Source organism: Scomber scombrus, chromosome 4 (genome assembly GCF_963691925.1).
Source record: "Scomber scombrus chromosome 4, fScoSco1.1, whole genome shotgun sequence".
In the NCBI taxonomy this organism is placed as follows: Eukaryota; Metazoa; Chordata; class Actinopteri; order Scombriformes; family Scombridae; genus Scomber; species Scomber scombrus.
The window spans coordinates 19,076,319-19,097,510 of NC_084973.1; the positions used below are offsets into that span (position 1 = coordinate 19,076,319).

The 21,192-nt window shown below is 38.9% G+C and overlaps 1 protein-coding gene across 1 annotated transcript in view; it reads left to right on the forward strand.

The window, feature by feature from the left end:
- grid2 (glutamate receptor, ionotropic, delta 2) overlaps positions 1 to 21,192 on the forward strand; it is a 535,908-nt gene that overhangs the window by 289,533 nt on the left and 225,183 nt on the right. The window contains exon 3 of the mRNA XM_062417751.1: positions 18,021 to 18,308. Coding sequence (XP_062273735.1) covers positions 18,021 to 18,308 — 288 coding nt within the window. The remainder of the gene's footprint in view (positions 1 to 18,020; positions 18,309 to 21,192) is intronic.

Sequence of the window (21,192 nt, forward strand, 5' to 3'; positions counted from 1 at the left end):
CGTGAATACAGACAACATTCAGGGATGCAAACAACTCACCCTTCGTTTTGATATGAAAATGGGTCACCTACAAGATTCGTGTAGATCCGATGTTTTTTTTTTTTTTATTGCGGGGGGTGGGGGGGTGGGGGGGTGTTGATGACAGGCAACAGTAGACTAGAGTGGATTTCGGTAGAGGGTCTTTTATTGATTAGCAGACAGTTAGTTTAGTTATTTGAAGAAAACACAATGCAAACTTGAAACAATGAGGAAAAAGATATTTACTGAAAAATGTCTAACAATATTTTGTTCAGCAGAAATTAACTGGTTGAACTTAGATCATCACTTCTGCTTTCTTTGTTTCAGAGCTAAAATATGGACATTAGTTTTTAGGTTTTTTTATGGTTTGTTTGGAACACTTATTAACTGATAAAATGTGACAGTGAATGTGAGCGGAGCAGAGGAAAAGGTTAGTAAGTTGTCATACTGGCAGCAAATGTGCAGTTCAGGCTACAGTCTGTCAGTTAATAAATGCTGCCGCTTGTCAAGACAAAGAAAAGTCTCATCTATTGTTTCTCAAAGTGCTCAAAAAGTGAAGGGTGTTAGCCCCAAAATCACAACAATGGGTTAGCTTAACCTGACTGAAGTTGGACTGACCTTTAAAATGTACCAGCTCTACTAATTTTAGTGTTAAGTGTCTATATCTCAGCTGCTCTTAAACAGAGAACAGAGAAATGTCTGACTGTTGAGTTTTGCTCAGACACTTCCCCCACCCCACGCCACCCCACAGTAGTCAACCTAGGGAAAACACTGTATACAAATGTACATTTCCGAACACTTATGTTCAATACACTAATCTTTGTTTGTTATACTGTGCTGTAACAATTTTTAAAAGTTATATAATGTATTTTTGATACAAGGTTTTTCCTAAGTAACAATCACATTAACAGACCACATTTATTTAAATATGTCTCCAACAATATTCTCATAATCTCAAACTTTAAAACAAAATGATCACTATTGTACACAGTGTACACTGAAATAATTGCATTACTGCCTATTTTCAGCAGTCACAATCTGCTTTATAGTGGCACACAAACATCATATCAGTTATTAGTCTCTGAAGTTCAGGGTCAGTTGTTGCTGTGGGAATGAATGACGTGTGCCATTGAAAAATTCACAATTCAGTACTCAGAAACAGAGACGAAAGAGTGGGAAGGAAACAGACTAGGCTAAAGGCCTTGACAGACTAGAGTGTGTGTAAGCCTTTCAACACGCTAACAGTTATCACAGGGATCATCATGGATTTACATTGGGATCATTAAAGCCAAAGCTGACAGCTACTTTAATGAAAATGGATATTTATCAGACACATGGAAATGGATATTTATCAGACACAACTTCAGTGAAGGACCCAAAAAACACAAAGCATGTCTGTTTGTAAATGTTTTCATGCTGTGTGATTGGCTATAAACATTTGCTCATTCAATTATGGATCAACAGAGTGACAGCAGAGGGGCTTTACTGAGTACTTTGAACAGATTTTGCTGTCTCTTTTCAACTTGAAACACATCAGTCCCTTGCTCCTCTCCCCTCTCTAGGTCTTCAGAGGGGGCCCGCCATCTGTCATGTGGTGCATACATGCAGAGTCACACACCATGCACACAGCGTATACAGTATATGAACAGTGAAACACACAAACAAAAATGGAAGATATAGGAACAAGCACACAGTTGCAAACACACTGGCACAGCAGAAATGTGCAAACACACACAAGTACGCACATATTTTTTCCTCCCTCTGAGCTCATTCAATCTTGTTACAGCAACATAAAAGTTTTTCAAGCACACTGTCAGGGTAGAGAGAGAGAAAGAGAGAGAAATAGAGAGGGAGACAGAGTGTGAAAGTGATGGCATGGGTTTGGCTGCAGTGCTTTTGTATATTTTTCTCAATTTAGGTTTCTGGGACATGGGGTGTGTTTAAAGTGTGTGTACTCTGCGTACTAGTTTCTATGTCTTTACAGTGTGTATTACCATAGATATCCAGTTCAGCTATAGTTTTGAATGTCACTGTGGCACACCGAAGAAGACCTGTGAGCTGCTAGTATCTCTCTTCTACTTTGACGCGCTGTCTCTATGAAGAACTTGACGGAGAAAAACACACACAGGAATACATGGAACACAGGCACACACATATACCTATGTAGTCATAATGTAGTCACAAACATATATGTGTACAGTATATCTGCACAATCTGTCTTGAACAACACATTCACAGCAGTGGATCAGCACTGCCAATGATTAGCCGGGAGAGGTGCAGTGTTACATGTCTGCCAGAGTGGGGCCGGTTCAGTACAGTTCAATATGCTTTCTTGGCATGAATGTCATTTCCAAAATCTTGCAAAAGAGTGCAAATACAATTGGAATGCATCAGATAAAGGATTTCTCTCTTTCTCTCCCTGTCTGCCATTACTCTGATTCTCTTTCATCTTTTTTCTCCCTGTTTTCTCTTCCGCTGTCTCTGTTCCCATCTCCCTTATTCTCAATCTCTTTGTATTTCGTATCTTTGTGTGCATCTCTCTTTCTGCCTTAAAGGTATACTACGCAGGAATTGTTTGTAAACACACAGCATTCAAATTTGACCCCTCCTTCTCAAACCAACGAGCGAGAGATTGAGAAAGGAGGAGAGAGAGATGCGGTCAAGTGAGGTAGAGAGTGAATGAAGAAAGCGAGCGATGATGGCAAGAACAAAGCCATGAATGACAGTAATAAAACATTATTTTCTGATTGTTTCACAGCAGTTACAATCTACAACACAAATAAACACGCCCACTCTCTGCATGTGTGTGTGTGTGCATGTGTGTGTGTGTGTGTGTGTCAGTCAGACACACCAACACCAGAGAAGCAGCACACAGCAGAGGAGGAAGATGGAGAAGCAGGGGAAGCATTGAATCAAATAAAATCACAGCAATGTAACCTGGTTGCTACACCACGAGTCTCGACCTCACATCCTGCATGCTGTTATTGGCTGGAGGCTACACACCCACTGTGGGCAGGGGCAGGGTCTCTGCAGATAAATACACTGCCACACACTTCTAGTGGGTCAACAGTGATCATTGAGATTGATTTCTTTTGAGTATTTACCTTGTTTGTTTGTTTTTAGATAAAATCCTGCAATCCTTTAACTTTATATGTGTCAGACTCTATTGATCTTAGTTTTTTCCCTATCACTCTCACACACTCCTCTGTCTGTATTCTTTCCTTCCCCTCCGTGCTCTCTCTCTATCTGGCTGTTCTGTAAAATAAAAAGTGAATGTAGCCTGTGGCTAGGCACTAGCACTTCAAAGCCCTCTCATTTCCCCCTCTCTTTTCATCATGTGCAGGTTGAGTAGTGTCATAACCCCAAATAACCTTTTCACCGCATGGCCCTTGTCTCTCTGTCTGATCTCTCAAAGATGCCAAATGGGGAGGCTTTTATCTCAAGTGCCACAGAGAACATACCATATACACTGCTTGAGTATACAGTGTGTGGCTCCAAGTGCACTCATACCGCCTGTTTCAAGAAGGTTTGATTCCACTTGGACGCATAATTACATCTCCATACTCCATATACACACACACATGTGCATGTGTGTGAGACAAAAGGGCCCGAAGATTAAACCAAAAACGCAAGCTCAATTAACCCTTACCTATCAATTTCATTTAGACAATCTTTCCTACAGAAAATGTGTCAAATACTGTATATCTTATATTTTAACTGTATATCTTTACTTTGTGTGTGTGTGTGTGTGTGTGTGTGTGTGTGTGTGTGTGTGTGTGTGTGTGTGTGTTTAAATTTTCAAAACTGAAAGATACTCAGTTTTCTATCATAATGGGGAGAGAAAAACATCAAATCATCTTATTTGGGATGCTGGGAACAGTAAATATAGTAAATGTTTGGCATTTTTTCCACAGCCCAAGTTCCCTTAGCCCTATGTTCCCACAGTCCTATGTTCCCACAGTTTAATAATAAAATAAATAATTTCACCTGTCTTTCAAGCATTTTCATAGATGAAAAAACAGGTTAAGGGGGGAATGGCCATACCTGTGCTGATTGAATGCAGGCCTGAGGAAACATAAGGCCTGATTTGGTGGAAAATCCTTGAGGGAATATAAGGCTGTGGGAACATAGGGCCTAATTTTGATGGGAGGAACATTTCTTAGAAATGGGGGAACATAGGGCTATGGGAACATAGGGATGACCCCGATTAATACATGATCGACAGCTCTATCTGGTACCTTTCTATACATTTCCATTTAGAAAAAAACAATATGAAATTAAAATGCTTTGTTGGTAGCAGTCTTAACACTGCCAACATTGATAATTATCCTTATAAATGTCACAAGCAATTAATGGCATTATTATGGTACTTTACATTATCTCTGTGCCTCATCAAACTAAGTGGCTGGTAATGATGTCACCTTCACTTACTGTAAGCTTGCTACCCACACACTTATGTTCAGCTTATCATTTGGATAGTAATTGGCATGTGAGTCTCTGAATTACAGCAAGTGTTGTGGGCCACTTCTACTCTCTTTTTTCTCTCTTTCACTCTCACTCAGACACAAACACACTAATTTACTTACACACTTATGAATGAGGAAATCAGTTTCCCAGTCCAACCACTAACCATCAGTTGGAATTTTTGCAGTCACAAAATTTAAATCATGCCCATGTTTATAAGACTAGCTAATATGCGAACCATTAATATTTTGTCCCTTTCATGTGGTCCTCTTCTAGGATATCTCTCGACCGTAGAAACTGTTGGAGATCCTCCTCCGATTCATCTCTTTCTAAAATAAATGTTTTAACGTTAACATTCTTTTTTCATTTTAGGCCCAGATCAAGGGTTTCTATCAGTGCAAGATTTTCTATATAAATGTCAGTCTAACAATAAATCAGGATTAATGAAACATTAGTAATGTTAATAATCTTTTGACTAGCACTTTAGTCTAATAATGTTAAATCTAACAATACAGAGACAAATGGTAGAATACTAATGTTAGCTGAGCTAAGCTAATGTTAGCATTGCTCAGTAAGATCACCAAAGTTGCTAATAAAATAAACACAGGTTTTGAAAAGGGTAATGTTGGGGGTAAGAGTAAAGTTGCCAGAGATTGATAGCGGCTCCCTGACGCCCGAAAAATTTGCTACAATATCCCGGAATCTGGAGCAAGCAAGCAAGTGTGTGCTAGAGAGTGACTGTGCGCTAGTGTGTTTGTGTGACTATAAATGCAGCACGTGTAAGAGCACAGCGTCCTAGTAGCTCTGTGCTGCCGCTTATTAGACCATATGTTTTGTTACTCCCATATGTTTTGTGCACATTTATATTTTAGCATTTTAGGCATTTAGGTCATACACCTAAAATAAATGCAACAGCATATTCAGATTCAATTCATACGACAGGAGAGGCCCAGGTGTGTGTTTGCCTATAACAATCAGAGTAAAGTTTTAGGAAAGAGAGAATATCTCAGGAGTATAATTTAACAACAATTAGAGTGAGTAGAGGAAAGAGAACATCAATTATTTGGACAACTACACCTGCCATGGGGAAGATGGTGGCTACCTGCTATTCTGACTTGTTTGGAAGGTCACTGCACCTTTTGTAAGCCAGGAGAGAGAATAGTTAATACCATGTGGAGAGGAAAAGGAGAGCAAAAAGGTCTGTAGTGGCAGAACACAAGACACTGGCTGGCAAGTTGTGCTGGATTGTTGCCTGGAGGGAAGAGGATACAGATCCCTTCACAGTCTTGTGTGCCAGCACCAGGATTTGGAATTTGATACAAGCAGCCATGGGCAGCTGGATGCATACATTAGAACTGTGTGTGTGTGTGTGTGTGTGTGTGTGTGTGTGTGTGTGTGTGTGTGTGTGTGTGTGTGTGTGTGTGTGTGCATATCAGGACTGACTCATTGCTAATGAATGCCGAAGAGTTCTATTCCTTCGTTTTCAATTAAAAACAGCAGCATATATGAACGTCCTGCGGCAACTTGTGCCCAGGGTGGAATACCTGATGAGTGCATGTGCCTGTGTTTGAAAACTTTGAAGATTTATCCATATCTTTGATTTAGTCATAGCCATCAATACTTTGGATAATGAGGCAGCATATTGTTCATACCAATATTAAATGAATAACTTTGAGGAGTAAGGGAACTTGGAAAATTTTAAAAATGTTTCCAAAATGAACTCAAAACAAAATAATTTGAGACCTAGGTAATCATGTGTTACTCAAATGTGGGTTCTCCATAAATGAGTTAAAACACAACATCAATTAGCTGGTGGTTCTATTTAATGAATGAAACATAAAGCCTGTTGTTTAATGTCATTAAGATGAATTCAACTGTGATCTCTTTCTCCAATGCAATTTATTTTTCTGCTTAAATTATTCAATTAATTAATTTTGGTTAATCACTCTAACCTTCAATTACATGAATGTCAACTGCTCTCTATTGTTTCTCACTCTGTTCCCACCTCTGTCACCAAGGGAGCAGACACACTCTTTCTCATTGAAGTAACTCTGATAGAGTCATGTATCATTATAGAGTTCCCTACAGTCTCTCCATAATTCATCCATCTCTCGTTCCCTCCTTCCTTTCATTGCCTTCACCCTCGCCCTATCTTGCACGATAATTTGCATTTTGTCTGCATCTGTCTCTACAGGCCTTTATCCTCCCTTCATTTTCCAGTGCTCTTCACTGCAATACATTGATTAAAATATCTCTACCTCTCTTTTCAGTCTTCATTTTACTTTCTTTTTGAAATGAAATGTTCAACTTGCTCTCTACAGACCAAAAAAGGTCTCTTTTCCTCTTTTACTCATCTTATTCCTCATATTTTCTCATTCCATCTATCCCTTTCCTCTTACATCTGTTTACAGCTGCAGCTAATTAAGTTGTTTTATCACTTGACATGCTGCTATCTCAGATGCAGGGCAGTACACCATAGAAGTGAGGGATATCTTTTACTTGTTAATGGTGTAAACACTTCTAAATATTATGTTTGATATATGACACTGATATGTTCTATCAACAACACCATATCAGTCCACTCAGAAATCAGCAAGTGTTGTTCCACATGAATAGTACTGTCCTTCATTGCATCAATCAATTATAAGTACACAAACATGTGCCTGTGCCTGCACCTCAGACCAATCACTGCTGTGTTTACAATGGCAGATTGGAGTTATTGAGGTGCAACACCCCCAAATGTTTTGTCAAAATATGACCAAATGTTATGTGTGATGGATGGATGAATAACAAAATGATTACCCATAGTCATTTCCCCAATTTCATTATGGAGGACAATCAGCCAGCCTGTCTGTGTGGGAAGTGTCAACAGCTGAACAGTTAAATTGTACGCATAACATTCATATATTTAGATAAATCAGCTCACTGTCATAAACTATCTTTAAATCACTCACTTTTTGACAGTAACACTTATGCACAGGCATGCAAGCATGTTGAAAAACAGGATTAAACATACAGTATCACACATGTACACACACACCTGTGTGCAATTGAGATACCAAGTGGGAAAATATGACATCTGCCGTGTATACAAGCACTGAAAACAAAGACACACCGAGCCATTAGCAGTGAACAACAACCAATCCATTTTCTAAATATGATTAAAGCATTGACAAATGGGTCATTACCCTAGCTGACAAAGATAATATGAAAAAGATAGAGAGAGAGAGACTGGGGGTAGACAACAGTAAGTTTGTAAACATGCAGAATAACATGCTGTGTGTGTGTGTGTGTGTGTGTGTGTGTGTGTGTGTGTGTGTGTGTGTGTGTGTGTGTGTGTGTGTGTGTGTGTGTGTGTGTGTGTGTGTGCTTTTTTTGGAAAATGGCTTTTAATTGTTTACATTAAAATCTGTTACAAGTCCACTAATCCATTTCCACCAAATCTGGAGAAAGAAAATAGAAGTGAGAGAAGTGAGAAAAAATGAGTATAAACTGTTGCACTGAAAGCAACCAGAGAGGCCTTTCACACCAAGTCTAATCATTGTGCATTATAATATTTTGATTGTACCTCCTTTGTGCTTAATAAAAATCAGCGTGACAAAAAAAAAAAAAAATCTTTATTCATAGGTGTTATTGTTGTTATTGTTTTTAATCAACTCAGCAATTTCTTGAACTCCAGTGGCCTTTTTGACAAATTTCAATCAGGCTTCCGACCTCATCACAGTACAGAAACAGCTCTTATTAGAGTGTTAAATGACATAAGGTTAAACACTGACTCAGGCAAGGTGTCAGTTCTGGTCATGTTGGATCTCAGTGCTGCGTTTGACACTGTGGATCACAGTATACTGTTGAACAATTCAATTAAATCAGGACAAAACTGAGGTCATTGTTTTTGGCAATAAAGAGAAGAGGATTGCTGTCAGTAAACATCTCGAGTCACCCTCTCTAAAAACTAGCGATCAAGTCCGAAACCTTGGCGTGCTGATAGACTCAGATCTGACCTTCAGCAGTCATATCAAATCAATCACCAAAACAGCCTTCTATCAGGGTAGACTCGACTACTGTAACAGTCTTCTGACTGGACTCCCACAAAAAAGCATTAAACAACTGCAGCTCATTCAGAACGCTGCAGCTCGAGTTTTGACCAGAACAAAGAGATCAGAGCACATTACTCCAGTTCTAAAGTCTTTACACTGGCTCCAAGTCAGCTATAGAATAGATTTTAAAGTTATGCTACTGGTCTACAAATCACTGAATGGTTTAGGTCCAGAATACATGAATGACATGTTAGTAGAATATAAACCCAGTAGAGCTCTGAGATCTACTGACTCAAGTCAGATAGTGGAGCCCAGAGTTCAGACTAAACATGGTGAAGCAGCTTTTAGCTGTTATGCTGCACACAACTGGAACAAACTACCAGCAGAACTGAAATCAGCCCCAACTGTGAATATTTTTAAATCCAGGTTAAAAACACTTCTCTTCTCCTGTGCTTATGATTGAGCTCTTTCAAAGCACTTTAAATTTCAATCTTTCATTTGCACTCTATGTCCTTTTAATGATTTTAAAGCAAATCATTATTTTATGCTGCAATCTTATTTTTAATGCTCTATTATAGTATGTTATTTCTCTCTATTTCTATGTTTCTGTACTTTGTTTTATTATTAGTGTGTGTGTGTGTGTGTGTGGGGGGGGGGGGGTATGTATGTGTTTACTATGATTGGGTTTTATTTTTATTTCTCAAATTCCATGTTTCTTTCAATTTTTTCTGTTAAATGTTTGTTTTATGTAAAGCACATTGAGTTGCCACTGTGTATGTAATGCGCTATATAAATATAAATAAAACTGCCTTGCCTAGAATGTGGAGCAAATACTCAAGGGAAGTTTAAGAGATGAGAAGAATAGATTACATGGAACATATATAGGATGTTAATTTCTTGAAATCTGAGTTTAAATTGTGCATGTAGAAGTAATTGCCAATCAAACATTGTGGCAAGTACACTGTTTTCTTCAGTTTGTTTTAATGGTTATTGATCAAATACATTTATATAAAAAATAAGGGGAAGGGAGTAGCAAAACGTACACATTATATAATAATTGACGTGAATTTTGCTTGTAGACTAGCTGGAGGGAGTAATGTTAAAGCAAAGGATAAGAGAAGAAGGGAGTGGAAATATAGATGATGGAAAGGTCACTGCAGGGAAAAAACATATGCATTGAAATAAAAGTGCACAAGGTAGATTTTAACCAGATTTAAACAATTTAGTTGATGGATGGAAGAACAAATGGATTAATGGATGGTGCTAAAGAAGGTGGGAGGATAAAAAATGAACTAGTCCTGAATGATCTACTGTACATGTACCTATCTCAGATAATGGAGCAATGTATTGGATGGGGGGCAAAAGGTGAAGGAAGGAGAGATCAGTGATGGGTGGTGAAGAGACAAGAAGCAGAAGAGCAGGGTTTGGAAAAACAGCCTTTATCTGTCATTCTCAACAACAACAGGAGCTGAAAACAAGGAAAATGATACTGTTGAATAGATGCAGGGGAGTGCGGGATGCAGAAGAGGACAAGGCAGACAGATGAGTGGGGTAAGGGGAGTTTATTTTCAAAAAAGGAAAGAGAAGAAGGAATGTAGGAACAGTGGTGGAGTGAAAGTAAAAAAAAGAAAGACACATAGAAAGAGAGAAACAGAGAGACAGAGAAGAAGAGATGGGGATTGGAAAAAGGAGTGGGGGCATTCAGCTGGCCAGTGTGATAACGGTGAATGCAGTAACTGGATAAATGTAATGGTAAAGGGTACTGAATTTAGGGGCAGTTGAAGGGAATGAGAAGAGGAGACACAGACGGAGAAGAGTTACAGAGAAGACAAAAAAGAGGCTGGATGAAAGAGGATGTATACATCTCCAGGGTACAAAGACTGGAGCTGGCTAGGAATAGATGATGTTAAATGTGACAAGATGAAGGGACCAAAGGGGGTCCATTAAATGTTAATGGGAACAGGGTAGAGGGTGGGGAGGCATACTGGGGGCAGGAATAAGCACATATTGGGTTCGGGAGAAATCATTGGTCTGGTATTTTCAGCAACAGGAAGTGCCAGGAGTCAGAGAACTTACAGTAATACATTTTGAGAGAAACAAAGTCGAAAAGGGCATGTTATCTTTTACTCATTCTACCTCCCCACCACATTAATTCAAGTGCTAATTCCCTCAAGGAGTGTATATCAGCAAACCAGCAGTTCACACACATGCACACATGCACACACACACACACACACACACACACACACACACACACACACACACACACACAGACACACAAAAGCATATATAGAGCTGTGCACATTTTCCGCCTGCCAGCGGTGTGAGTAAGCATCTCTCTCTGCCACTCACTGCTTAGCCGTGAATGGCACAAGGCACAGCAGCAGTTTGGAGCTGTACATCTGGAACAATATACAAAAACAACACAGAGACACATGTAGGTCATCCACACAAAACACACACATGCACAAAGTACTAGACATGAAAATACTCTTGGCTATGAAACACAGACATCAGATAACTAAACTCAGTTGTCACGGTATCTTTCATCTCAACCATTACCTGAGAAAACAAAGTTAAAAATAATGAAATGTGTAGCTGATGAAAATAAAAAAAATACAGTCCTTGACTAGGCCTTATCTTGCAATTGAGAAAAAAGAATGTTGCAAGTCAGTAGGGATTAAACAGGATTGTTGTATACAAATTTAAAAAAATTAAACATTTTAATCTGTCAAGTATTTAATTCATTGGATAATCCAAAACAACAATTACAATCTAACTATAGTATCTATTTATATAGTTATGTCTGTAGTTTCTCAGTTGGGTGTCAGGAAAATGCAATATATTACAGATAATATCAATCCATACTGTGAGATAAAATTACATATAGCATAATCTAAGATTTTATCATTATAGCCCACCCTTAGCTTGTAAACGGTGACGTTATTGCAATGTGATTGCTTCTCAGTAGGATGTGTGATCCTACTGATAGGCCAGATGTCTGAAAAATATGTATTCAAACACTACAATTGCTCTTTAGTTTTTTAGTTTAGTGCTTTGGAGACCCATCCTTATTAAAACCTAGTTATATGATCTTTGGCCTCTATTTTAAGGTTGTATTAGATAGGAATTTTAAAGTCTAACAAACTCTGTGTTCAATGTGAGTTCAATACTACTATTTCTACTCATTTCTACTTCTGATGCTCTCAATGATCCCTTCATATGTAATGTGTGTGTTTCTGCATTATTTTATTAAATGACATACACTTCACTCTTTTGAACTTGAAACTCATTAAATGTATCAGCTCAGTAATACCTAAAAGGACATTATAGGCTCATTAGGTCCTAGAATACAAACTACACCACTACATTAGCATTTTCTATTTTCACTAAAGACTGTCTTATTCTATTTACTGTAACACTGCATTACTGTTGAAGTCTAATTGCGTCTAACTTACTCAAGAAATGTTACACAGCTACAGGCATACAGACACTCTTTTATTGGTTTTCTTCAGGTATTGATTTCTCTGCTTTGTAGCCCTCTCTCTTTTCCTTTCTCAGTCACTGGGCCACAGAAACCTGAGGACTGTGTATCAGAGTGATAAAGTGTGTGTGTGTGTGTGTGTGTGTGTGTGTGTGGGGGGGGGGGGGGGGGGGGGGGGCTGCTTGAAAAGGCACAGATAGAGAGAAGAATTGGTCACACCTGGATGCAGGTGAAGTGCTTGCAGTCCATTTATTCTGACAGACCGACAAGCTAGAGAGAGAGCTCAATAACATGCTCAACAACATGTACACTACGCATGTACACACTGATATACAGAATATGTATCTGAAAGGTTTGCACGTAAACAAGATCTGTCTGGGTTAGTGATCCAGTATACTTTGAATACAGTGAACCCTCGTTTATCGCGGGGGTTACGTTCCAAAAAGAACCCGCGATAGGCGAAATCCGTGAAGTAGAAACCTTTATTTTTTTTACAGTTATTATACAATGATTGTATCCAGCGTGATGTTTTTTTTCTGCAGTCATTAATCCACAAAGCTAATGCAGACTCCATCCTTACCACGGTCTTGTTGCGGACAGTTGCAACCCTTTTTGCATCCTTATTAAAACTTATTGCTGCTGTCGTCCTTATGTTATTTTCCTCCTTCTTTATGGAACGAACGGAAGATTCATTAATTCCGTAATGGCGACCTACAGCCGCATAGCTTCTACCTTCCTTTAGCATGTCCAGAAGTTTAACTTTTTCTGCGATAGTTAGCATCTTCCTCTGCCTTTTGGGCCCGACCGCAAGTGCCTTTGTCGGTGCAGAACGTTTTGTCGACATTATGGGTTTTAGAGAAACTTGAAATTGCAAGAGAATTAGCAAACTTCAATTTGTACGTGTACACATTAAACCATAACGTTATTGACACACAGGTAGAGAAGACGCGGAGAGACTGTTTAGCCAATCAGAATGCAGAACACAATGCATGATGCAAATCCGTGAAGCAGCGAGACCGTGAAAAGTGAACCGCGTTATAGCGAGGGTTCACTGTATATGAAACATGAATAACATATGAAACAATAATTGATTTTATCTTAATATGGAAGTTGTTGAGAAGGAAGGTTTTAGATTTTGTAGGATCAATCAACAATTTCACTTCAAAATCAGAAATCATGTACGAATTCTGATGCAGAGTCGAGACTTGCTGACCTATCAGCAAAGTAAATAAACACAGAGCAGATGAATTAACAAAGTAGATTAGTCATGCAGTAATACCCAAGGCTAACAATCAGAAATTTTGGATGTGCACATGCTTGTTTGTATGACTGACATGTACATCCCTCAAATTAACACCTCTGCAGGACAGGTTGACAAGTTTTAGCTGTGTCAGCAAAACTGATCCCTCACTGATTTATCATGGATGAGTATACAGCTCGTATACAGGAAGGGTGTAGGTGTGCGTAAGTTGGCGATGATGGTGGTGGTGTTTAAGTTCGGGTTAGTGGGTGGTTATGGTTCAGAATGATAGGTGAAAAAATGGCTACTTTTTTTTTTTTTTTTTTGCACTCTTGCATGCCTCTTTCCCACTGAAGTCCAAATCTGTTTTGTGCATGAGTACATTTATTGTACACAATGGTTAAAGTGTTGGCAAAATATGAAGAAATAATATCCATGTATACAGCTTAACATTCAACTCAGGCATAGTCACTGTTTTAAAAAAAGAAATTCATACTCATTATGAACCTTTCACATAGGCAAAATGCATTTCTGTTAGGTGTTGTCAAACTCTTCAAGTGGCTATAGAAATATTTTGCTGAACCAGCACCACTAGCTCTCATTTTCACTCTCCTTAACTGTTGCCTATTTCAGAGTGATGTAACATTGGGCTGGGTTAACGCAACGGGCCCTTTAAGTCATTAGCAAAGCGCATTAATGAGCCTAGTGCTTAGAACCCCCCTGCAGACTTAAGAGTGTGTGATGTAGAGGGGATGAGGGCAGTAATTCTCCAAAGTGCCCTAATGAGTAGAGGATTAGCAAAGACTTCCATTAGCCAAAGCCTTGATGATGCTAAGCTAATGCGCTATAGCTAGACTACAGCATGCGGCTAAAGTGTTAGTTAGCATGACCGCTATAAAAGAGTCTGGATAATATAGCTTATGACAAGATTGGCTTATTCAGCTCAAATATTAAGCCAGCCTTGAAGTTAGAGAATTGCATACACATACACAGGCACACTTAATGTATGCATAAATAAATCCACAGGTGTATCTTCCCACACAAACCCATAGGCATAATGCTCAAACACTAAGGTGATAGTAAGGAATTATCCCAGGCTCATTGGTTTTACGAATAATGGCCATGACTAAACAGTATGCTGAGACTTAGTGAAGTTTAATCATATATTGTTACACTTTAATTAATTCCTCAAAATGTGGACTTGCACAATGGGCAGTGAGATTGAAACTGCTTTAGCTTTCACTCATTAATCATCTACATCAAAGCATGAGGAACTGCTTGTCTGAAATAACCCTTAAGGTATTGCTAAAACAGAAAACTGACCCAAACAATACATTGCCAGTTAATCACGAAATGGGTTTTGTGTTTATATATGTTTAGCTATTGCCTCTGAATGAGATTTGTCACTTTACTGCTAAAGACTTGAATGATGACTGTAACCGATCTACCTTGTAAACGTTGACTTTGTTGAGTAGAACAGCTCCATAGTGTGTTGTACATTAAGCTTTTTTCCCCTATAAATGCAGAATGTTCAAAATAATTAAACTGGCACAAATTTACTTTAAGTGTGACTTTGCATCTCAGAAGTTTGATATCTAAATTAAATCAGTAATCATTAAACTATGTAATAATTGAACAGCATACAAAATCAAACAGACACAATGTTTTTTTTATCATTAACAGACAATCACACATGTTGGATTTGTCACAATATGAAAGTTCATCCTCACAAACCACTTTGAAATTCAATTCATTTGTTTTTGTGCAAACTGGTTGACATGTCATATTGTATAGCTCCATTTCACACACACATGCACACACAGAATGTTGTATTCTGCCTTTCTCAGAATGATTAATCTGTCTGCTCAAGCTTTTCTTTATTGGAGACCTTTTTCTTCTCTATATCTTTCTCAGGCTTCATTTTTGCAGGGTCAACAGATTAGATGGTGCAGCATTATATGGTCTGACCGTGTCTGTTTTAGATTGTGCTTTCTTGCCATTGTACATTGCTAGTGCACCAATTGTATGTGCGTATCTGTGTAGATTTTTTTTTTGATGTGTGTTCACTGTACTGTCTTTAAACTTTTTTTTCACTTTTCTTGCCTACCCAGTGACTCAGTAACATGATTTTCATCAGCTAGAAGTGAAATATACATTTGAATTTGGTGCTTAGCACACAATGAATGACAGAGGGAAGAGCAGCATTGGAGCAGAAGTGAGGGATGAAATAAAGATCAGGATGGATGAAGGATGGAATGGGGGCAAGGGCATAAGGGAAAGTATTTGGGTCACTATGTGAGTAAAGGGAATGGAAGAGAGGACTGAGGGAGGCAATGAAATGTGCAAAAAATAAATGAATAAAGAGGTGATGAATCAAAGTGAGTGAAGAGGAGAGGTGACTGTCTGTGTTGCCATGAGGGTAAACAAGAGATGAGGGAGAAAATGGCTTGTGAGTAAAGATGGTGAAAAAGATTGGTGGGTGAAATGGAAACGTGCTGAAGAAGGGGTGTTAGAAAGAAGGTAGAAGAGCAAGGCATTTGACTCCACATTGAGGACAGTGTACAGCATTCAGTGATGCTGTAAGGCAACTAAAATGAAAATCACTGCAAGACTGCAGCTCTGAAATGATTGGGCCTGAAAGGTAAGCACTCAAAGGGGCTGTTTTGGACAACAAGGGAGATAACAGGGAAGTGGGTTGAGAGGGTACTGTGGGTGGTAGAGGTGTTTCTGACAGCACTAGAGGCCTAGGAAGGATGAAAAGTAGAAGGGAGGAAAAGGAGGTGAAATAAGAACAGATAGTGTTTACAATTGGGGAACATTTAGGCAGGAGAGCACAAACAACTGGGGGATTGTGGATATTCTCTCTGGCAAGAGGGGCATGTTTTACAACATGCATCATTTTGAATACACTTTGTATAAAGGCCTAATTCAATAGTATTTTATACTAAATAGTAGAGAACTGCATTGTCATTGAGGTCCTGCCGGTCTTTTGTAAGCCAATATAAATGTTGCAGGAGCAGGTGGTTTGACTGCCCACTCCCACCCACCTTCGTTTGTTTTTTTGGTCAAAAAACAAACTGTTGGTCTCAGGATTTAGCTATCCATAGTCTTCCTGAAACTTGTATCTGTAAAAGCATTAAATAATTGCATGACAAAAGTGCAAAAGAGGTTAGTTATAATTGCAAATTAATGCACTAATACGAATATAATTATGCTATAGAATGTGGTGTATGATCAGATTGTTTGCGGGTGTATGTTGTTGCAGGCAGGAGTATAACACACACACTGCAGGTGGTAATGGTCAGAAATCCAGTGGGAGTGGATTGGAGCAGGATTAAGAAAACAGTTGCATGTAGGTCTCTACTACATACAGCTAGGTGACAAATTAACAGAAAAACTAATATAAAGTGTCTCAATAAGGTGTTTGGCCACCATATGCCAATGGAGATGGTACATATTGGTCCAAAATCTCCCATAGGTGTTCAATTGGGTTGAGATCTGGTGACTTTGAGGTCCATAGCATATAATTCACACCATTTTTATGCTCACCAAACCATTCAAACACCTCCTGCTCTATGGATGGGGCACTGTCATCCTGGAAGAGACCACTCCCATGAGGATAGAAGTGGTTCATCATAGGTGAACAACCATGTCAGCAAAATTCCTCCCACAGCATAATAGAGCCACCACATCCCCTCACTGTAGGGGTCAAACATTCAGACATGTACTGGTTTTTTCCTTTAATTTGTCAATTGTCTGTAGATTTATATTGTGTTATTGCCTGAAAGTCAATCAATAATGTGGACATTGACATGACACTCCAAGTTTAAGGCTTGACTTAACTTTGATTCAATAGCTAGAATTGTGCTTGATGTCAGCTTTTGTCAGAATGGAAAATTGGCGATGCAGGGTGGAGGGAAACAAGGAAAAAGCATCAGTCACCGTAGTCTGACTGCATTCAGTATTATTAGATGGCAGGGTTTCTCAATGCCTTACTAAACTGGAAAAAGTAAACCATGCTCTGTACCTCTGAATATTTTGGTGATGCAGTCCTCAGACACTGTATCATATACTGTAAGTCTTCCGTTTGTCTGAAAGCACAGAAGGCAACAAATCACCACTCTTCTTTAAATTAGCTTTTATCATGGCCATATCTCCATCCATTGATAAAGTGATTCATAGAGCACTATGTAACAGCTTTGAATGAGAGTATTATGATGCTCTTAGAGGGTTTGCCTGTATTTATTGACAAGGACGGAATGCAGAAACAAAACTCTTTCATATTAAAGGGGAATTATGTTTTTTACATGTAGCACATAATATCCTCTTACTCTGCAGCTGTATTCTGTGCCTTTTTCCTGTGTATGTATAAATATGTGTCCAGTTCTCTCTGTTTTCACGCCCCTCTGTTTCTATTTACCACTGAGCAGGTTGTGTATGACTGTTACAACTTTGGTCCTCAAATGAACTACTTTAGGCAATGTATGTGGAAATAAGCAGAAGCAGTTCGCTAAAAAATTCCACATCTCCTGTAGTGGGTGCTGCAGTGTGGTGACTTGTAGAATAATAATCATTTGCCTTGGTGTACTCTTACCACAAATACAAGGAAATGGCATTGCTCAAACTTTGAACACATATTTTTACCATTGGTGACTCTTAGCAAAAAATTAGTAGCAAAATAAATCCCTTCGTATGCTTTTAAAAATAATATATTCCTCCTCTGTTTTCCTCTTTTCTCCTCCATATTTCTCTGTGACATCCTTCCCCCTCCATCCAGCCTGTGAGCTGATGAACCGTGGTATTCTGGCTCTGGTCAGTTCAATCGGCTGCATGTCGGCAGGCAGCCTTCAGACTCTGGCCGATGCCATGCACATCCCCCATCTCTTTATCCAGCGCACCCCAGCGGGATCACCCCGTTCAGTCTGCCAGCCTACCAGTCGCATCCCTGGAACAGATGACTACACCCTAATGGTCCGCCCACCTGTCTATCTCAATGAGGTCATCATGCAAGTGGTTTCTGAGTACAGCTGGCAAAAGTTCATCCTCTTCTATGATTCAGATTTTGGTAAGGAAAAATGTATCAAAGCTGTTAGTGATAGCATTATTCATTTAAAATATCCTAATATTAATTAATATGAATATATGACTTTTTATGTTTATATCTGTTTTAACATTTCATTAAGTGGACAGATTAATTTGAGAGTGTTACTTTGATGTATTTAGTTATTTCCCTTGCTTCAGTCATTGATAGAAGGAAATTAAACTCTACAGTAGGTAAGGAAGCTGATTCACTTGAGCTGACATTTATATAAGATCTAATGTATGAAACTAGAATTGTGTGAATTTTGAATTTATATGATGTGGCAGTATCAATGGTTTCTCAGCATGATAGGACATTAGAGAGCTAATGGATGTACGGTTAAGTTAAAAACTTCTCTCTCACTCTCCCTACCTCCCTTTCTTTCACTTTCAAACAAACACAGACACACACAAGCAGACATGGACATGCATCTATGCAGAGACCTAGAAACAGACACACACATGCATATGCATACATCTTTGTGCCAGTGACGTGTCAGTGTGTATGCTGTCTCATTTTCCCTTCTGTCTCTGCATCTATCAATTTCTTCGCCTTTTCTCTTTCCAGTCCATTAACTCTAACATTAGACTGGAAACATCTACAGTATGTCCCTTTTATAAAGTGCCACTCTTTTTGTCGAGTCTTGTGGCTTCCTTCTGCAGAGATATTGGTTTGCTGTTTCTTGTGCATAGACCGTACATACCGTACATACTGTACATACCCACATATTAACAGGTATATGCATACATGTATGCAGGAGGTGTTTTGTCTTTGTTATACATGTTGTGTTTATGAGTCCTTTCTGAATGCCTGGCTACAGCAATTTATACAGCTACCTCTCTTTTAGGGTCACACAACTGATTAAACTCACATAAAAAAATGCTTTGTAATGTCATGCCATCATACTGCAAAAAGCTTATATTGGTCTGGTTTTTATTTCACATCCCTAGATTGATTGACTGTCACTATAATATAATGTCTTTTCTTCATTTTGCACTCATGGTCCTGCTTCCACCATCTTTGTCCTGACTCTTTTATTTGTAAAGGTAATTTAACCCTGAATCATACAGGGAGACAGGCTCTGGTGCAATGTCCAATGGGCTGAAACTCAAAAGTATGTTACATTTTTGATGACACCCTAATTAGTCAAAACAGGTATTTTGGCATTTCTAGCTGATGGAAAACATTGTTTGTGACATGCCTTATTGGCTGGACAAACTTATCACACTCCTAAAGTTCCAGTCCATAGAGAGCACATAATAGTCGTTTGCCTTCGGTGGTTCGGCGTTGATTTTTAGCCATAGCCATAATTGGGCTCCATTTCACTCATTACAGTCAATTAACACAATTGTTGTATGCATTGATCTCCAATGGGATCTCTGTAATGGAATTGTTTTGCAAGCTTGTGCAGGCTGAAACTCAATCTCCCAAGGCTTTGAAGCAATTTATCAATGTATTAAGTATGTCATATGCAAGTGTGTTGTAACTAGTGAGCTCCACCGACCAGTTTATATTGAATGAATATAGAGTAGTGGTTAATGTGACCTCACTGGAAATGCTAGTCCCACACCTCTGAAGTCAAAGCAGTAAATACCATGATTAAATCAACCCTGAGCAATAATTGGAAAGATAATTTCCACTTATAGGTAGACAACAGTAACACATTTAAAGTGAGCTTAAAGTGATTTAAGCCTATTATGTATGTCTGTTGTATTGGTGGCATAACAACACCACTGTCAGTCTGAACTATGATGAATGATGTGGTACAGTAAGAGCCCAACCCCCCACCAACAATGTATATCAAACAAGTATCAATGTATTTAAACATGTACTAAGAAATCTTGTCATGCAAGACATTTATTTGTGTCAGAACAAGGCACCTTGCTGAATCTGGGTCTTACGGCATCTCTCCTTAATCTCAGAGACAGATTTAATCTAAATCTTACATGCATTTGAAGGATTATGTTGGTTGAAGACTTTTTTCTTTAAACCAAAATCTGAAGCAGTTGATGAAACCATGAAATCAACATATTTCATGCAAATTATCAATATATATATATATATATTCATGACTCAAGCGAAAAGGCTCTTACTCCAACTTTAACCTGACCCCAATCAGGCCTGAAACCAAAGTGCGAATGCCTTTTGCACCCAGCTAGACAATCTTCAATCAACTGGTGTGAATCAAAATTTTGTCCCCAAATATGGTAAAGTTCATGCACATATCTACACAATACCCCCACACACACATGCACACTGACACACACATGTATGTACCCTACTTAAATCCCCCTATCCCCTCTGTGCTCTGTGACCACTGATTCAGCACATGGATCCTCTGGGTTTTGGCAGTGCTGTTCTCTCAGCCACAGAAGGCCCTTTAAAGATATCACCATTGTTCCCAATGGCCTCACCCCTTGTTCAATGAGAGAAGGGAGAAAGCAAGAGTGCAAGAGAAAGAGAAAGAGAAAGAGAAAGAGAAAGGTAGTGAGGGAGAAAGAGACAAAGATGGCCTTTTAAGATGATAGCAATGTTCCCAAAAGGCCTCCCCTCTGAACAAGCAGAGTTCTTTAGAGAACAGACAGTCGAGTGTGTCCTCTCAAATGAAGCTCCCCTGCAACTGTTCCAATCCCTATTTTCAGCTCTACTGGTGCGTTCCGGACACCGAGAACACATGTTTTCTCTCTATTATCTCCCTCTCTCCTCTTAAGGTGAATGTCCATATAGCGTTTTTTTTTCTTTTTCTTTCAATTGTTCCCGATGAGGAGAGAGCATATGCACTGAGAGAAAAGCACTGCACACAGCCACACCAAGCAATTAGCCAATGACAAGAGGGGCCTGAGGCACAATAGTAAACGTTATAGCTGAA